The 19,891-nt window shown below is 45.0% G+C and overlaps 1 protein-coding gene across 1 annotated transcript; it reads right to left on the bottom strand.

The window, feature by feature from the left end:
- Window positions 1-1,686: 1,686 nt before the first annotated feature.
- On the bottom strand, window positions 1,687-14,598 carry MASP2 (MBL associated serine protease 2). The gene is given in 13 exon segments (XM_074161447.1): window positions 1,687-1,793; window positions 1,796-1,853; window positions 1,855-2,054; window positions 2,057-2,143; window positions 3,125-3,203; window positions 4,298-4,416; window positions 4,843-4,949; window positions 4,951-4,994; window positions 5,559-5,699; window positions 5,701-5,756; window positions 12,484-12,615; window positions 12,862-13,039; window positions 14,440-14,598. Coding segments are annotated over 13 exon segments (1,467 nt in total).
- Window positions 14,599-19,891: the final 5,293 nt, after the last annotated feature.

Raw genomic sequence — 19,891 nt, 5'->3', positions numbered from 1 at the left:
AAGATGCAGCTTCTTAACAGCGAGCAGGATGTTTCAGCAGAAACTGGTGGAAGATCGTTTCCGCTGGTGGTAGGAGCTTGAGGGATTTAATTTACTTGCACTTGAAACCCACTGAACCTCAATCCCTATTTTTTATACACCATACTACTGTAGCTAAGAACGTTCTGAATATGGATATTTACACAGTTCTTTACCTATTTAACTTATATCTTCATTACTGTGTATTACATTGAGGCTTCTGAACAGAAAGCCATCTAAACAGCGGACAAAACTGCACTCCAGTTAGTTTGCCACTTGCAGTATAAAAAAGCCGGGTCTCAATGTACATCTTAAAGGGTTTTAAGAGGGGTTCTGGACATGGGGGCTGAGAGTTAATCCCACACTCCTGTTGTTCATATCCCACTGCAAAAAGTTGCTTGGAATTATTTTTTTTTTCCTGCACCTGTCAGAATAATCTCCAAACTCTACCATCTGTGAATTTTGCATTTTAGCACTTGCACTATTAACCAGCTACTTCTGCTGAGTAACACTTAAAAATGGTATTCTGGGACCTCCAAAGCCTAACTGTGACCCCCCCCGCAAGGAACTTCATGGTAAGTTTTTGTAATTAGCATGGCTTTAATTTTGTTTAAATTGTCCAGGTTTAGGTTTTAACAGGCTGGTTGGCAGCACTGAGTAATCTTTGCTAATAATTTCAGCCTTCCTTCACCCTCAGACAAAATCCCTGAACACTTTAGAATAATTTTCAAGTTTCAGTGGTATTTTCGAACGGCTTTGCGTACTCCAGTGTTTATAAGTGAGTAAATAAACTACTGTTGAAAACATATTGAAGTGTTTGGAGTCATGTTTGGTTTTTTTCAAGAGATTTCATTTTCAGTGACATCATTCTAGAAAGCGAAATGCCAATGACAGAATGTGAGATGCAAGAAAGAGGATGTTTCTGTAGATGAGGGGATAGATGCAGTCAAAATAGGGTTTTTTTTATAATATTGCTTCCAGTTAGTTCTGAGAATCTGTTGTCAGCTGAACACGTAATGAATTTAGGAATCTGAATGTGCGATGTTATTCTTTATAAAGTTATGTTCAGGAAAACAGGCACTTGGAAGCCACGGCATTGTAGGGAAACGTCCCTAAATGCAGCCTCAGCCGGAACTGCTGGGGTTTCTCGGGAGGGAGAGGGGGACGGTACCTCGATGCTCCACGTGCTTTCACTGGATGCGTGTTCATTCAAAAGCTGCCGTCTTACATGAATCCGCAGCGCTATTTAAAAAGTAAACAAAATATACTTTATTAAGTACAGACTAATGCCTTTTTTGCCTTCAGATGGCAATTCAGTACATTTAAAGGTCTTTTAACAGCTGGTGGGACAGAAAACAAATTAATACTCAAGTTTTTTTATCTTTTTTAACAGAATGGTTAGGCTTAGAAAACAGCACTAAATCCTTAATGTTTATTAAGTATTTAAATACTCCAGCCATTAATGTAATCTTAAGTAACAGCTGGTAGGAATTGCAAATGGAAGACTTACAAGAATTATTTAAAATAATGCTTCCCATGCAAAGGCTGTAACTGGTGACTCCTGCCCCACAACAGCCCGATCTGAACCCCAGGACCCATCACAGACCCTGAGCCGTGCGTTGGCCTGGGCACACGAGAGCCCAGTGGCCCCCACTGCCCCTCCCCTGGCTACCAGAAGGGGTTCCATGAGATGGTGTATTTGTCTACACATCTGCACGGCCTTCGGCCGACGTCGTCTTTCCCTGATAAACAAATGGGTGTGATATTGGTGCTGAGACTTTCTGCTCCAGTGTGACCAGTACAATATCAGTCTCAACAATGACAAGATCATTTTTTATAACCTTTATGAATAAAAAATTTTTCTGGTGGGCTTCTTCTTAGCAAAACGAGCATTTGTTCAAAATCCCCCAATTTAATCCTCAAAGCTGAGAGGTTTCTTTGATCAACTACTCCACGAGCAGCTGCTAGAACCCGGTTGTCCCATAAAAATGACCCACCTCCTAATCCTCCTCGCTCTGTAATTAACGTCACTTGCCGGGAAAGGCTCCAGGCTCCCCCCCTTTATGCGCATGCTCCGCTCTTCCACTTCTCCACTTCTTCCACAAAACAATGAAGGCAGCAATAACTGTTAAAACATTTTAAGATTCGGACACTGAATTATTATGCTCCTATGGATTAAATCAAGTTAATGATTCTAAATGTAATTTCTAGATTGTTTTGGAATGGTAAAATTGCTTGCAAATGACTATTTGATTTGGAGTCTAATTTTCATTAGTCGGTATCACACACATCCTTTGGAAATGTTCTGTCATCAAGAGAGACGGGTTTGCTGAGGAATTTGGGCGCAGAGAAGCTAAGTATTTGTTCTGAATGTAAATGAAGGTAATTGGAATATATGGATATTCTAATCTAAAAGATAAGAGGAACAATTAAGCTTTCACATTGTAAAATGTTTCTTCCAAAACTGTCGTGAATCTTGAGTAATTTTACACAGTAACTAATTTAGTGGTTCAAGCATTATAACAAAACAAAAAGCCCCCAAGGCAGTGCTCTGCCAAAGGGCATTCCGTGCCTTTTCCCCCCACAAATACTTCTGGAGCGTGGTTCATTTTTCAGAAACAATGCCAAGCAATTTAAAAGCATCAACAATTTAGTTATTTCTGGAGCAGCTTTCTCCTGAAAAGCTGGAACAAGCTTAAGGTTCAGCTTTTTATTCTCTGCAAGGACTGAAGTGAGTTTGTGGCACTGATCTGCAACGCCGGCAGCAACAGGGAGCCTGGGGCGAGACCAAGGGATGTTAAAATAGTGAACAATTTAACAGATAAATATAAGGTCAGTGTTAACAGCTGCAGGGAGCGCAGCTCACAGCGTGGTTATCACAACATTTCTAGTTTGGTTATTGGTCTTCCCCGTTAAGCAGCAATTGTAGCACTTGCCATTTTGAAAATCAGAGGCGTTATAAAGGCGTTAATCTAATTTCTAGAGTGAACATTCTACAATGAGATGGTTCTGCCTCCCCACCTGAGAGGTTCTATAAGACTATATAAATATAGAAAATTTATTTTCAAATTATTTTTCAAATTCACAAATACTAGCCCTGACTCACTGATGCATTTTGCCGTCAGTTTGTTCCAAGAAGCTTCCCTTTGACATTCCGCTACGAAAGACGTCGCAACATTTTAATCCTCCAAGAAGCAGGACTAGAAATAAAAGGTCAAATTAATTCCACATCAAACAGGGTTAGTTACAGAAATAACAACAGTTGTCCTAAGACTCAATCACCTAACTGTGATTTTCAAATTTTGCTGTGAGCACACAGGGACCAGAGTACCTCGCGAAACTGCCTGCTGGGAGCAGGGTGTTATTAAGAGCTAAGTCTGGAACGCGCCATTCAGCAGGAAGGCCCAAGTCTTCATTCCAGTTTTAACTCCCCCGGAGAGATGCAGGAAGAAATGAAAGAACATTAAAAATCCTCGCTACACTGATCTGGTGAAATCTTTCGTAAAATCATTCTTTTCTTCCAACGTAATTACAAGCAAATCTCTAAGCGGCAGCATTCAAAGAGCATCAGCGTGGGCACACGTACACACAGGCGGATGCGGAAACGGCGTTCTTTGGGGAGGAGGCCAAGGCTCCTGGCTCCAAGACCAGGCTGGACGGGGCTTTGAGCAACCTGGTCTGGTGGGAGGTGTCCCTGCCCATGGCAGGGGGGTTGGAACTGGATGACCTTTAAGGTCCCTTCCAACTCTAACCATTCTATGATTCTATGGTTCTATGACAGCAAAGAAGGGACCACTGCTGAGAAATTCACAGAATCACAGAATCACAGAGGTTGGAAGGGACCTTTTTAGATCATCTAGTCCAACCAATGAAAAAAAAAAAAAAACAAACACACAACACAAAAAAACAAAAACAAAACCACCACACACGCAACCCACACACACACCACCACACCACCCAACACTAATCCATATTCCCAAGCACTATGTCAACTCCTCTCTTGAATACCTCCAGGGATGGTGCCTCAACCACCTCCCTGGGCAGCCCATTCCAATGCCTGACAACCCTTTCAGTAAAGAAATATTTCCTAATATCTAACCTGAACTTCCCCTGGCGTAACTTGAGGCCATTGCCTCTTGTCCTATCATCTGTAACTCATAATACATAATGTACTCAATACACCTCAATGGCAGCAAAAGAAATTGTTAATGAGAAAAGGCACCTACGTGTTCAATCCCTGAGAAATTAAGTCCAATAGGGCTGACAGTGGTTCACCTGCTTCAAGTAGCACGTTTCCGATGTCACCAGAGAGAGCAGAGCGGTCACCCACAACGTACCGCGCTTGCACTGGTGCGATGTGTCCATGGGGTGGTGCTTCAGGACTGGGACATGGCCGACCTGCAGAGGATCCGAAAACAGAATATTCCCTTTAAGAGTGAATTTGTTACTTACTCCTAAAGGCTTTTGACACCGCGTCACTCACACGGACACAGATCTACAATTGCTGAGAATAAGACAGATGGATGGTCCCAGGACCTCCGTCGCCTCAACACACACCTCATAACTCCTGACAAGTTGGGAAAATTGTTTCCTAAAATAAAATCATACGCCTGGACCCGAGTTGAACTCAAATTCTGGAGTTCTCTTAAAACTTCAGAAGGAAACTACTTTGCAGCTACAATGTTTAATAGTTCAATGGCTTAATTTGCTAAGCATAAAACCAGCGTTTCAAAGCACCACTATCTGGTCGCTATTCAGGCCTTTCCAGAATGAAGTTCTGGGAATAGTTTCAACTTGAGAACTAAACAGAGGCCTCCCACCCACCTGCTGCCGTGTATTTCACCTTCATCTTCCTCCCAGAGTGTGCTCCTGAGATATCAGTTATGGAAGTCATATTCCCAACACTAACCTGCGTCTCCATTTTTGCAGGCAGTCTTTCCACAGAATTGGCTGAATTGCTTTTTGGGTGTTTTAACCTAAAAAGAATGAGAAAAGGCAAACCAACTGTTTTTATTCCTCCTTCCATGAGGCTTATAGACAAAAAAAACGATTTTAATACAATGACTCCCTGAATTTGAACAGTCCTTTCTTGCAAAGTTTAAAAAACCAGGGAGGTGGTTGGAGTGATGGCTCCTCACTCTGTAACTCACAGGGTGCCTTTTCCCGGAGCATCCCGTCTGCCGTGGAATTCCCAGGGAGCCACCGGCTCCATTTTAGAGAGAAGCAAACTGAATGCAAAAGGTTTAACTGACTCCCCTGGGATCACTGATCTGTGAATAAGGTCAGAGGTTGTGATGAGATCTACCAAGTCATCACATGTAGGTGTGCTTGGTTCTGGTTTTGGTGAATTTCCCAAAAAAGGAAGGTGTTGAAAGGAACAAAGAAAACCCCAACAAAACTGAAGAAGAAATGAATGAGGAGAGATACTGGGAGATGAAACTGTAGATTAACATGACGAAACCCAGGCTGAAGAAGATGCAGTGGAAGAACTGGGCCTGTCTCACAAAAGCTGTGATGAAATGCAATAAGCTTCACCTTACCTTAAGGACATGGCAGGGGCACAACATGCCTGGGAGTGTCTCCACATTAAAGGTCTCTGTAAATTCCAGCGGGATCAGGGAGCCATCTTCTCCCTGGACAGTGCAGCTGCGGGAGCTGAGCTGGGGATAAGGTGTTGGGACAGTCAGGGCTGGTGATTTCTCCAAGTCTTTCACTAAAAATCTGCCCCTGACAGTGGGCTAGAAAAAAAAATCCAACAGAAAATGAGGATCACAGTTGTATCAACTCAGTTCAGCCAGACTGGGTAAAGGCAGTGGATCTTTTTCTACACCAGTCTGTCCCTTCGAAAAGTTTCAGAGCCCCGTATCTACCTGCCTGTGAAATGCAGCCCGTCTCACACATTTCACCAGTGGGCATTTGTCATTGCTGAGAAAATTGCCTTCTCTCTCTGCTGTGGCAGGACCAGGGCACGGGCATTATCCAGAAGCGGGGCAGGGAAGGACACCAGGAAAGCACCACTTAGTGACAGGGCTGGAGGTCACAAATACGTGTGATGGCTGGAAACTCCTCAGAAACATTCCGAGGTGTTAAATTTGCAGCTTGGCTGCTGCACGGGCGTGTGGAGAGTGGCAGGACAGCTACCAGCTCCTCAATTCCAGAAGCCTCTAAATGCAGCTCTTTCTTTTTTAATGCCTTTGTTGCCAGACATTTAGAATGTAATTGTATTCTCTGAGCAAAACCAGCTGTGCCTCTTGCCGACACAATCGGAGCCACAAATGCTCCCTGCTGAAGAGAAGCAAGAAGGAAGAGCCACAAGTGCCCCGAGGATCTCTGCTTGTTGACAGCATCTGATCACTGTGAAGTGGTGCTTTGATCAGCTGGGAACAAAGGCTTTATGATGTGCTGCAAAAGCTGTAGGAGCAATCCTTTAATTGATGAGGAATGTGAGACTGGCTGATAACACCCGGGTATTTTTGCACCACTGTGACACGGAATTAATTGTAAGAGGGAAATTGTTTGACTTCGAATTGCATCCTTAAACACACCATGCTGACCTCCACCAACACAAATGCCACTATCCAGTCATTAATTACAGATTATCAACTAAAACAGACCATGCAGTTTAAGGTTGTCATTTTAATGGAAGGGGACCAAGTTGTGAATGAGAACATGAGCATTATCGTCCCTTAACTAACTATGGGTTTCATTGGCCAAGATTCTAAGCTCCTGTTCTTCAGATGATGAAACCTGCTTCCACCCCATACCTATCCAACAGCCCTCCTTGCTGCTACAGGAAGTATCTAGATACAAGTTTTTACTTGGAAAGGAAAGCAGGAACGGGTAAAATGATAAGCTTTCTATTTTATGTTTGTGTGGCTCTTAGCACAACTACAATGCTGCAACACAAGTCATGATGCACTCGGGTACTAAGTGTTTCTTTTAGCACAAGCTGTAATTTCAGAACAATCTTACCCTGTCCATCTTCCCAGAAAGTTATGAGCAGCTGCTTTTATCTCACATAGACCTATCCATCACCACAGTGACTGAGCATCTGTGTGCTCTACTCTGAATGCATTGTCCCAGGTTTTCAAACACAGCTGACAAAAACACAGAGTAAAACAGCTAATAAATGCCTAGAAATGCCTATTCTGTTAAAACTGAGCACTCTCCTAATTTTTAAATCCTGTTTGAAATGCCTCTCCTGGTCCAAAGAAGCAGAGAAAGCTTGACTAAGTCACCTGGAGGTTCTGGCTGCCTCTGAATCCAGCCTAACAGCACACTGCTTTGCAGAAATCGAGCTACAATGGGAATTAAATCTTTTCCTTTCATGCTATACTTGTAGAGGATTATCAGCAAGTGGGTTTTTTTCCTTAATTGTTATTACCTCATTCTTCCCAGCTAAATACACGTTTCTGTAATTCCATCGATTGTGCCCCAAACTACAGAAGCATTTGATGGCTTTGTAAGAATAAAGCACGTTCTGCAGCACACTCTCCTGAGCTGCTGCAGGTGCTGCTGACAATGCTGCCCGTGACGCACAGCTCACCGCCTCCCTCCAGGCTTTCAGGTCCCGCTATAACGCTTCCTTCCACCTGCTGCAAGCCCAGGCTAAGAAACACCCCAAACCCTACTTGATATGCAGCTTTAGCAGAACACTGCTCACAGCCATCTATGTGCAAAAAAAATCTGCTTCTCCGAAAAACTGAAATTTCCTCACGCTGCGAATATCTGTCCCAGCTCTACAGCCCCTACAGGAGTAGTCTGGAGACAATTACAGGAAGAGATAGGAATGAAAACATGGAATCCTTCGGTGTGAAAGACGACTCAGTGGGAAGTCTTACCCTACGCATACAAGCTACAATATAACGAGTACTATCTTTACACCCTTAACTCCCTACTGAAATCATTAGGATGTTAGAATCTCAAGTCTTCTGCTAGTTCTGCATCAGCATCCTTCCCTATTACCTACAAAACCAGCTTTCCCCAGGCACGGGATCTACTGAGCACAGAAGGGACATTCAGGTTGGTGAGGTTAAATCCCCTCTTACAAGAACCTCAGAGCTAGACGGCAGCAACACCTTGGCTTCTGTTTACAGTAATGATCATATTATCTGCTTTCCTTAAAGTATGTTTAAAGGAATGTTATTAGACTAAAGCTTAGCATAAAAACATGTAAAAGAAAAATGGTGGAGAAAAGACCACTGTGTGGTAACACCCACACACACATATGCATGGAGAGACAGAAGAACACTGTGTAGAACCAAACACCATAGTTTCTGAAGGCTGTTTACTTTCTCTAGTAATAAAAGGGCAAAGGGACACGTGATGAAATTAAAGGCTGAAACCCACAACTCTGATACAAAATCAGGATTAAGAAATAGCATATAATTAATCTGTGCAACGTGCTGTTACATGAAATCTAAGGCAAACTTTTATACACTAGTGCCCTAAATTCATCTTAAGCTAAGTAGCCTATGGACCACACAGGATGTACTGCACAAGATTATGCTTCTGTATGGGAGCATACTTGAAAAATCACCCACTGAACTGTCTCTCCCACTGAAGCACAAGACGCTGGGCAGTATCAGAGGCAGGAGACGGGACATGAGGGATCCTTAGCCTGGATCCATTCTAACATGCATATTCCAGAATAGCTCTGAGCTTCCCAGGTGCTGGTTGAGCGGCTCCTCAGGGCAGTGACTGCTCTGTGTTCACGTGCCAAAAACCAGCACCACATCTCTGCACAGAGCTGGGATCCCCACACTGTTACACTACAAGAACAGCGCCCCATTAATATCCCACTAATTCAGAAAACTGGCCTTCACCTTGTGTTGAAGGACTAAAGGAGGAGAAAGACAGAGACTAATAGTTCTTCATGCTTCATTACATCTGTCTCCTTTAAACTCAGTTTCATAATTTTGAGGTGAGATTTTCATAATACAGTTTGGAAAAATGTGAGTCATCACCAATAAACTCTCTTGACTTGTGCTCACATGAGTATCCTGAACTAGCTGACCCAACAGAAGATCCTCTGCTAGTCCAAGGGACTTTGCAGCTTGAAGATGAAAAGGCTTAAACTGGACCTTACTTTTCTCCTACTATCTCCTGGATGTGGCCGCTGGGAGTTCCCTTTGTCAGGGCAGTATTTTTTTCCATAAGTTTGCAAGCAAGAAACTCATAAACTAGCCAGCACAAAAAGGATCAAATAATTTTTTAACACCTGCCAGCAGAAATGCTGTCCCTTGACTTCTCAGTACAAGCTTTAGAGCTGTCCAGAGAGTGCTCAATTATGCTTAGGCTGTATTTTTATTAGAATCAGAATGAGCTGTTTGCCAGAGGCTTGAACTCTGAAAAACGACCCCCTCAAAACTTGCAAGTCCGTTGTCATTGGCTCATTAAGTCTCCAATGAAAGGTGGGTCATAAATTGTATCACCGAGCCATGGCAAAATTTCAAGCTCCTTTGATCACAATTCAATGTGACCATGAAACAGCTTCTGAACAAGATTAAATACGGCAGAAGTAAGGCTTGGTTACTGCTCGCACAGCCTCTCTGCCCCCAGATCAGTTCTCTGCAGCATTTACCTTCTGCGACACTTATTAAGCATCTTCCCAGTATGTCAAGACAGTGATGTTACCTCTCATTTTGCAGAGGGATGTTCAAAGCTGATATAAAGGGACTGGCCCAAGGTAACACAGAAGTCTGCAAATGCAGTGACCCGAAGTGAGTCAAGTGTCTCATTTAAAAGCCTCTCCATCTCCTCCTGTGCTCACTTGGGAAAGGGTTCCTCCCCCATTTACTCCAAGCACTAAAGAGTGGAGATGGGGTTGGAGAAACTGAATCTCGTAAATTACAATTAAAAGCAACTCCTGCTAAATTGCAGAAATAAGGAAATGCTGATTGACTAATGCTCCTTAATCCCTCGAGCTTTTTAATCTTCAGCAATTCACCTACAGCTGCTCAGCTCTGACTTGGTAACCTCTGGCAATAATCATGTTTCCTCCGCAGAGCTGGGGAGCTCTAATCACTGACAAGTTTGGAGCACAGTATTTCTCCAACAGGTTTTAAGAAGATGGTCCCTGCCCAAAGAGGGGACAGTCTAAAAGGACAACGAATGGAAATTAATGTGGAGCAGTGCCAGGCACTGTCAGGGACTGAGACAGTATCAATCCATGCCACAAGCAATTGCGCTGAAGAACAAGGTTCCTTGTGTTGCATCTATGTGGGGAGGGCACTGCTGCCTTCCCTTGTATGAAGGCAAGACACGAAAGCTGCCCTGGTGACATTCGTGTTACTTTACCAAACTCCTGGAACTCCTGAGGCTTTGCTCACCAGAACACATTTCAGCCGTAACATGAGGTTCCCAATGGGAGATATGGCCGCAGTCACACAATTCGGATTTAAAAAAAACCCACCAAAATTCAAACCTTTCCAAAGAGTGAACGGGCTCAGAAAATAAAGAGTTTCCATCTACAAGTCTGGGTGGAACATTAGGGAACAAATGTGTGGTTCTGGTCTTCTTGCAGTTTAAGAACTACAGAAGGTCAAGCAACAAGAGCTGGACAAGAGATTCAAGAATCTTCAGGTAGCTGTGATGCTCAGGGGCCTTTCACAATGACTCCTCTCTTATCAGCTCCTGCCTTATCTTTTTTTCCCTAGTGACACATGGGAAATGCATGAAAATGAATGCCCCAGAGGCTGCCATCAGCTTTCAACAAGGAACAGCCTCTTTATTGTCTGCAGGAGGCAGGTCTGAAAGGCAAGGAACCAAGACATACAAGTCACAGAGCGAGAGAAGCCTTCAGCCCTTAGGCAGACTGCAACAGGCAGGTCAGGAGGGAGGGCAAACCAGCTCTTCCCAGCACATCTGTCTCCATCTCTGCCTAAGCGAGGAGAAGCTTAATTATCTCATGCTGGAAAATAAAGGAGAAAAAAAAAAAAGCCTGTCAATATCAGCTTGGTTGGAGAGGAGCCCAAAAATTAAAGCAGCAGCTTTTGCTCTCATCTCATGAAGGGGATCTGCAAAGATCTTTGCTCTGCAGCTCAGCCCAGTGGCTGGAGCAGCTTCATCCCTTGCATCTTAAGGCCTCTGAAATGTGAACAGGTTCCAGCACATCAGCTGCACCATAGTGATTCCCAACACACACAATGGGTAGAGCCATCAGGGTAGCCCAGCCCTTCAATAGCACCGATAAGCTCCCTCTGTCAGCGGCGTGTTCAAGGAGGGGGGCAGAAGTGTGCACACATGAACGGTCAATCCAAAGCTGCCAGTCTGCTAGTTCACAGCTATTCATTTTGCACCTTCACATTAAGACCAGGCACATGCTTTATAGCATAAGTAAATCCATACACTTGTGCTAAAAGCCATCACTTTCGGAAGAGGAGGTTGAATGAACAGGTCTCTTCCAATACACTGGAGATACGAGGAGTTTGAACCCTGAATCAGAGCCAGGCAGCCCTGGCTGGAGAGGGTTTGTAATAGGCTGGAGTTGGGAAGCTAAATGCCAAGGTGGCCATAAGCACTGGAAGTTAGATCCAGTTCTGTATCTCAGCACTGGGGAGCTCAGAGAAACCATCTCCCCACCTATGACAGTATTTAGTGAGCGGAATGCGTGCTGGTTCTTTCCAGACAGGATTCAGCTCCATGTGGGCAAAGCTGCACCCACAAAGTATGAATGTGACACCACGTGTGGGCACACGTTTCACTGCGAAGTGAATCCAGAGGTGCCGATCACTGCGCTGACTCAGACATTTCGCTGCCTGATGACACATCAGCTTTCCCTGGTTGTGAGCTGAGAAGCAGAGCCAAGCAGGTCAGCCGGGTCAACCTCGCACTGTACGTCCTTCAGAACAAGAGATCTGTCCCTGGCCTTGTCGCCCATTTAATGAGTGGATCGTTGTATCTGGTGTCAGTGATACGTGGACTGTGCTGCTTCTTGGCCTGTGTCCTTCCAGGGAAGGTAAGCAAACTATTTCTCCATTAGACTTCACAACTCAACTGTTAGTTTTTCCAACACATCTACTAACTTGGGTCCACAGTTCTCAGTACCTCAGCACCAGGGAGCAAGATATACTCAGTTTTGCAAGTTTTTCATGAAAACTCAAAGTGTCTGCAGTGGGCAGTGTAAGACAAGTTTCTTGCTTCTCCATTCAATCTGTCTAACACTGAACGCAAGTGGATGCTGCCTAAGGGGTAACCAAAACCAGCTGCCAGTGCACCATTTCACTGTGACACGATACTGCTGTCCTGAACAGCAGCAATTAGCCCACAAACCCTCTGCAAAGCCAGGCCTCTACTCACAGCCCTGACTCACCCCCTGTACCTTCTTCCCTCTGCACCAGGCACATAGGGAATACCAAAAATGACAATAAAAAACCACAGCTTTCCCCTTGATGCTAGTGTTGGGACTGGATTTAAGGGGATGCTGCAGGTAGGGAAGCATCTCCCCATCTAGCAAGAGCTCACCTGTGCACGTCCTCTTGTTTCCATGCAGTGTGTAGCCAACCCGGCAGCTGCAATAGTAGCCCCCCACATAGTTGTGACAGTGATGATTGCAGAGGGGTTCACCATCAAACAGTTGTTTGCACTCATCGATATCTAATGGGTGAAACACAGAATTAGGCAACCAACACCCTTCAGCAACACTTTGTTTTGGTCTGAGCCACTGTTTTGGGAGGTGGGCTTGTCTGCCTTTAGTTGCTGTGCCCTTTTGCATCTGCCTCCATCCAACGAGACCACATTCTCCTACCTCCCACCATCAGCCGCAGTCTGTAAGAGCACAGGGAAGCACCAGCCCCACCAGAGCTGTGTCTCTTTCATCTCCAAGAGGGGTTGGTCTCTTACCTTCGGCAGCGTAAAAGGCCTCAAAGCCCGAGAATAGTTTCTCATTGGAGTAGTCAGACCGAAACACTACCATGAGGTTGTTGTCAACGGAGACATATGTCTTGTTGTCCGGAGCCTCCTCGGTGTCTGTACTATCCTTTCCACACAGCGTAGCCAAGGTCTTCCCACCAGAGCTCAGCTGCAAAATGGGCAGACAAATCCACCAGATGAGCACAGAGCTTTTCTCTTCCCAACCTGCAGCCACAGCTTGGGAAGCATGTGTTTAATGGTGTGAGAAAGGAGGCTTGGATGCTCTCAAAAGGTAATTCTGGAGGTCAGTCCAGATCCAGGGACAGATAAGAGAAGATTTCCCCTATTCTCTGTGAAATATTCTTAAGCCCAACATATTCTATGTCTTAAGCCCGTAATTTTGTCTCCCTTTTCCCCTTCAGAGGCCCACGTAAAGCTGTGATGCCAGCCTGGGCTCTCAGCACCATGCTTTATTTCTAATGCTCTTGTTAACCTGGCACTCTCAGTCACAGTAAGATCTTGGTAAAGCCACAGACAATTGGAGTAAAAAGGTTTCATACACTGACAAATTCAAATAGATAGTAAAAGGTCCCTTTAAACTAGTGACTCACTTGCTCTATGAGTCACTTATTACAGTTCCAGCTCCTCATTTACCTTGTGTTTTTAATACAAGAGAAATGTCCTGATACATGTACACAGTAGTAAGAGAACTGTGCACTACAGACATACCAGAAATGAGTATTCTGTCCTGCCCGAAGGAAATGACATGAAAAACACCACAGATTTGGGGAATGGGAGCAACTTGCCACGTAAACCCATGGAAATGAGATCTTCCTAAACGGGAACAAGGCTGCCTGATTTATTTCCATCAGATTCAAAAGCACTGCCAATGCACTGGGTTTGCATACTCCCTGTGAACACAGCTCCCTCTTTAACGTGGATCAGGCCCTTGCAAACAACAAAATTGAGTGCAGAGGTAGCAGGGCCTCAAATCAGCCTAGACTGGAGCACATGGAGTACAAACCTTTCAGGGACACCCCTGATCACCCAAACACTTCCCAAAGACAGTATCTTTGTTTCTTTTCCTGAGGTTGTTTCTCACATTAGCAAGCAAACACACCACAGCAAGTGTTGTGAGTGCACGTTTAGACAAGTTGACAGTATCTTGTTTAGACTATCGCTTCCACTTTTACAGTCTCCCATTACACTCTGTGTAAAGCACTACTTGTTAATTTAAAACACACAGTGTAACTTAAGCAAAATGAAGCTCAAACGGGGTTTTTTGGAGGGCAAAATTTCAACCCTTTTGCTTCATGAGAGAGGAACATCAGAATTTTCTGAGCACAAACAAGTCAAGTTTCAGATGTTCCAACATAACAATCAGTTCTACTTCCTGGTCCCGTGGGCCTCAATAAACACATCATTTTGAAATCAGCTGAGCCTGGACTTTATGAGCAGACTAGAATCAAGTGCTTACAACAGTTTTGTTGGTCCTGCATGTGTTCAGGATCACATATAAAGAGTTTTCAACAACTGAGCCTGCTACACGTCACCCTGCCCTACACATACCTTCACATAATCGTATTCACACAGGTAGGACAGCTCCAGGTTGAAATGGGTGAAGTAGATGCGGACAGAATATCCCTTGGGGACAGTAATATTCCAGATTCTCTCCTTGTGATTTGGGTAGCCGTTTGGGAAGTTGGGGGACGTGATCCTCCCATACATCTTCTGCAGCACAATGCTGCTGCTTACTCCACTGTAAAGCACAGCCAGCAAGACAAACAGCCTGTGTCAAAGGAACAGAGATTAATGGAGAAAGAGTGAACATCAAGTTAAATCATACCCCAAAAGCCACGCATCCAAGCTGCCAGTCTTGATACTAAATCAGCTATCTCGGCGCTAGCTGAAATCATCATGCCCAACACCCCTTCTCCCCTGACAATGGCAGAAATCAGGAGGTACCAGTGGAGTCATACTGTAGTAACAGCTAAACAAGGTGAGAATCACACTCGTGCCTTCTAAGGGTTGCACAAAGCCAAGTGGCCAGAGGAGCTGGGGAGGTCCCTGTGACCGCACTCACCTCATCGTGTTGCACTCCTGTCTGAGCCTGCTCTGCTCCGAGCCCCGGGGAAGGAATCTCTTCTGATGTATTTGCATTTGGGGGCGGATGTATTTATTGTGTGTGCTCTGCTGTGTTCGTCTGGATGTTGAACTCTGATGTTTATCTCCCTTCCACCCCCTTCAGCCTGCTGAGTTCTGGGAACAGCAATCGCTAAAAACCAGCGCGTGAGGCCTCAGTCAGTGACAGGGAGAGGCAGAGATGGAGCTGATGGATTAGGAATGCTGCAGGCTCTTGGAGGCAGCCCTACTATGGCAGCTCTGCGGGAAGGCAGGCAGTGGGAGGAGGTACAGAGTGGCTCCAGACAGCGAGGGGAGCTGGGCAACACTCCTCTAACCAGCTGATCCGCAATTGCTATTAATGCACACAGCATGTTACTGAAAGTACAGTTTCTTCCATTGTCAGAGCAGGAAGGTGCTGAAAACAAAATAATGGGGCACAACACAAGATTTCAGGATAGTGAGTGAGTCTGGTTAGAGGGTTCTGTAATGGGACAGGAATACTCGGGTGACACCAACAGCGCACACAGGGACAAGTTTAAGAGACACCAAAGTCTTCCACTTCTCAGCTGCACATTTTAATCCACTGAAACCTGCCCCATGCCTTGTTTATACTCATCAATTCCTTTTTATCCCGTCCACCCTGGAACACCAATAAGGTAAAAAGGTAAAATACTTAATAAATTGTGTCTTTTGAACCTGGCTTGCTACAGAAGCAAGACAAAATTCCTCTGTGAACCAATCTGCCTCTGTAACTTACTAACTTTAAAAGCCCAATGGTCAATTTCTCCCAAATTTGGCAGAAAAGAAGCAGTTCCAAGGATACTACTGCAATGGAAATAAGCAGGTGGATAAAAAAAACAACAATGAATTCCTATCGCTGAAGATTCTCTGAGGAAAAAAATGAACTCAGATTTCTTTTAAACATTTGTGAATCCACACAGGGATTTCATACTACTATACGACCCCAGGGAATTCAACAGGGAGAGCCAAAGCTATAGGACATAAAGCTTTATTAATTCCACTGCTTGCTTTCCAAATCCACATTTAGGAGACAGGCCTTAGTTTATAGAGGGTGAAAAGCCAGAGATGTTAATGCAGAACCTGGGTCCCACCTCTTCCCTGACAAAAACAGAGGAGGAAAGCTGATCTGCAGCAGGGAGCAGAATGCCGCACTGCACATACGGGAAATTTATCCTGAGATATCTTTTAATTAAATGGACACCTTTTCATACTCATTTTTGAACAGCCAAAACATCATTACCCCAGGCAGTGATGTCGGTGCTGGCAGGAAAGCTGGAGTTATTGCACGAACAAAACAAAAGCCAACAAACCATTTAGCAGACTGCAAACAAAAAACACCATTTAATAAAAGTGAAGGAGAAATCAGTAGCAGTAAGAATTAATTGTGCAGCAGCAGTACGTACAAGCATGGTTAATGGACAAGAACCCAGAGGGGACTAGCTTTTCCTAAGGCCCACTAGGTGCTAAAATGATCCTATCAACACATGCAAGATGTGGACTTTATACTGTCTGGAAATGAGGGAATAAAGACAATTTTGCAAAAAATCAGTCCATGCCTAATTGGGCTAGTGCTTGATTCCCATAGACAGAAATACTTCCAGAAACGTCCTATATCAGGCTTCCAGCTCAGTTCAGAGCAGAGGCATGGAGAGCCAATTCTGATCTTAGGTCTGGAAAGTTTCTCTCAGCTCCAGAATATGATGAAGCTCCTGAAGATTATGGTTGCAGCCTAACACTGAAATAAGAAAGTTGACTTAATAAATTGTAATCCTGGAGATTTGAGAAACTGAACGTTTGGTGCACATACTGGCTTTCCTCTGGCACAGTCTGTGGAGAGGTAAGACTGCTGCGATTTTAGTCCTTAGCACCTGACGTGAACAATACCAAAATCATCCCTGTTTCTGTGCCCAGAAACCTTCCACCTCCAAAAAACTGCTGGGCACCAGCTAGCCAGATGCAGCAGTATCTGCAGAGCACTGTGATACCTCACCTCAGGCCCCACAGATGCTCCTCTTGCCCACAACTTCCCTTTTGTCTGTGCAGGAGGAGGACAGATGCCTCTTGAGAAGTCTGCCCACCTGTCTTCTCGTGCCGCTGTCTCCTTCCATGCTTCAGAGCTGAGATACCACAAAAGGCAGGCGCCATTTTCAAGAACCACCAACATGTATGAAAGCCAAGGTTCAGAGAAAGGACTTCCCCTTGACTAAAAAATACAACCTTCTGAGGAATGGAGGAATACGGAATGACACAAAGATACTAAGAGACCCATGATCTCTCTCAGACGCTGTAGAGTCTCAAAACACGCTTTTATGATTCGATACTGAGGTCTGTCAAGGGAAGGTTTCAAATCCCTCCTGTGGCAACAGTTAAGTGCAAAAAGCTAAGCCAGACACATGAATAAATCAGCAAGCGCAGAGCTGCTCAGCCAACACAGTGCCCCTCAGGCTGGTACCACTAAGATCCTGAGACCTGATCTCCACTTTCCCTGTGAAACCAGACAACAGCAGGAACCAACTGAAAAGATGAGAAGGCTGGAAAGCAGCTCTGCAGCTCAGGCCTCCATTGAAGTTGTGTGAGATCCAGGCTAAATCCCAGGTTAGCTCTTCAGTTCAGATTTCCCTCTGACCCTATTCTGAAAATGGAAAAACGTTACCTGAGGTAAATTCTGCCAAACCTCTGTTCCTACAGGAAGAGCCTCAGCTCTTTCTCTCTTTCTCAGACAAACCCTGAGATCCTCTAAAAATGAAGTCAATATGGCCCCACACCCACTTAATCAAAACAGTCCCAGACAGATCTATTCTCAAGTGGATCATGCAAAACCACACACTGCCTCAAAAAATCTTGTGTCGGGGCAGAAAACCATCTCTGGGCCTTTGAGAGGCAGCTCCTGCGTTCTGACTGCAACTCCATGAAAGCACTGCAATGGCTGACTACAGTCAGGACCAGATGTTTCAGGTGTAATAAACAGGAGAGAGAGCATCTGAACGTGCCTCCAGATCCGAAACGCTGGTTCGGGGCCAAAGCAAGAGGCTGGTTCATGAACAGAGGAAAACTATGCACAGGCCTTCCCAGCTTCTAGGATGAGACAGTGCAGTCATTTGCCATGGCAATGGCTCTCCTTGCGTCACAAACCAGGAGAGCAAACGAGCGTGATAGCTGCTTGCTGTGATCCCCGAAGACATTGCTCCCCACTGCCCCTTTCTCAAATGCCAGCTGCCTCTGCAGAGCCCTAAGAGATTGTCTTGATGCTTGCTCTTCCGTGGCTAAATCCAATCCTCCTGCATTGAGGGGTTCAGAGGACTTGGGGGAGGATGCAGCAAAGGAGAAGGCGTTCTGTTTCCTTGTTACAAATCAAATAGCGTGACTGACATCAAAAGACAAGCACACAGACGGAGCAAGCAGAGCATAGAGTGGGGCAGGGGGAAGAGCCTGGCTGCTGTGAAACAGGAAAAAAAAATCTTGCCAGGGCAAAAATAACAGAGAAAGCTCATGCAATGGGGCAAGAGACTTTCTCCCTTTAGTTAGGGCATGTTTTCCTCCTTCCCACACTCTCTTCTGGTACCTGACTGTTTTATATTCTGTTTGCAAAGATGGACTCCAGCTGCTACAGAGTGCTAAGGCACCTTTCTCCAGCAGCGAAAAAATCACTGGACTTGTCCTCTCTACTCTGCACCAACTGACTTCCAGAGGACAGTCAATGCAATTCTACAGCGTTGCCCTCATCTGAAAGCACTCAGATCTGAGCTCAAATTGTCTAGGAAGATCAACAAAAACTCTGAGGTAGACACTGGTCAACAGCTTTGCTTCTCTGGTGTGAACAGAGCTCTCAAAAACAAGGTAAAACATCATCTGTGTGGTGCTGGTGCTGGTCTCAGGCTAGGAAACCACAAAGCTCAGGGTGCAAAGCACAAGTCTCTGAACATGCGTGTTTGTGTGTGTGCACACACATATGCACATATTAGAGACCATGCACGCACAATTTACACGTTATGTAAATGTACACAATCAAAATGACAATGTGCAAATACCTGTATAATTTCTGTTTACCTACATAGCTGTGGAGTCCAACAGCATGAAATTTTCATGTGCGCCAGCCCATTTCACCCACTGCAGGGATACATGTGTATGCATTTATGCACATGACTATATAAATTCCAGGGCAAATCCCTGCACTGCACACATTCATCACCTTGGGGCAAGAATATGACAGCACACAAGTAAGAGATGCTGGTCACATTACTCTGCCTTCTGGAAAAAGCTCCCACTCTGCCACGGGGAAGACAGCATAAGATTGCGTAGGTCAGAATCTCTTTTCCCTGTGCCTGTCTCTCCAGACCCATTAGCCTGGCTCTCAAAAATTGAACTAGCTCACAAAGCTACCGCCCCGCTCCCGCCCACATCTCTGGTAGCTGCAGTGTGTCTGCTGGGCCGGCTCCAAGTCCCTGACTTCCCTGGAGCAGCTGTTTGTGCTGGGAAGAGAGTTTGGTTACAATTCAGATACTGCTAGAGCCAAAGTGACAAAATACCCTGCTGTCCTCTCTCCAAGCAAAGATGCTGTGCACGTTACAGGCACAGCCAACACACTTTCCTTGGGTGAGCCTGCCTCCGAACAGCTAGCAGGAACAAAGGGGACAAGTAACACACGTCTAACATGTATCTCTTGTCCAACACAAAGTCTCAAACCAGGGAAGGCAGAATGGAGACAACAACAAGGAAAAGCAAGAAAAATATGACAGATCTCTGTACTAGAGAACACAAAGACTAACCAAGGCTGAGCCCGTCAGGAAGTCCCTATTGTGAATAGAGTGAGCCTAATCAAAACCCTCCCCTGAACCTATCACAGCCTCATTCACCAAGCAGCTTGGCCTTGAGAAGC

Source organism: Numenius arquata, chromosome 20, assembly GCF_964106895.1.
Source record: "Numenius arquata chromosome 20, bNumArq3.hap1.1, whole genome shotgun sequence".
Lineage (NCBI taxonomy): Eukaryota > Metazoa > Chordata > Aves > Charadriiformes > Scolopacidae > Numenius > Numenius arquata.
The sequence above is the reverse complement of the archived record's forward strand: the minus strand, read 5'-3'. Positions and strand labels throughout refer to the sequence as shown.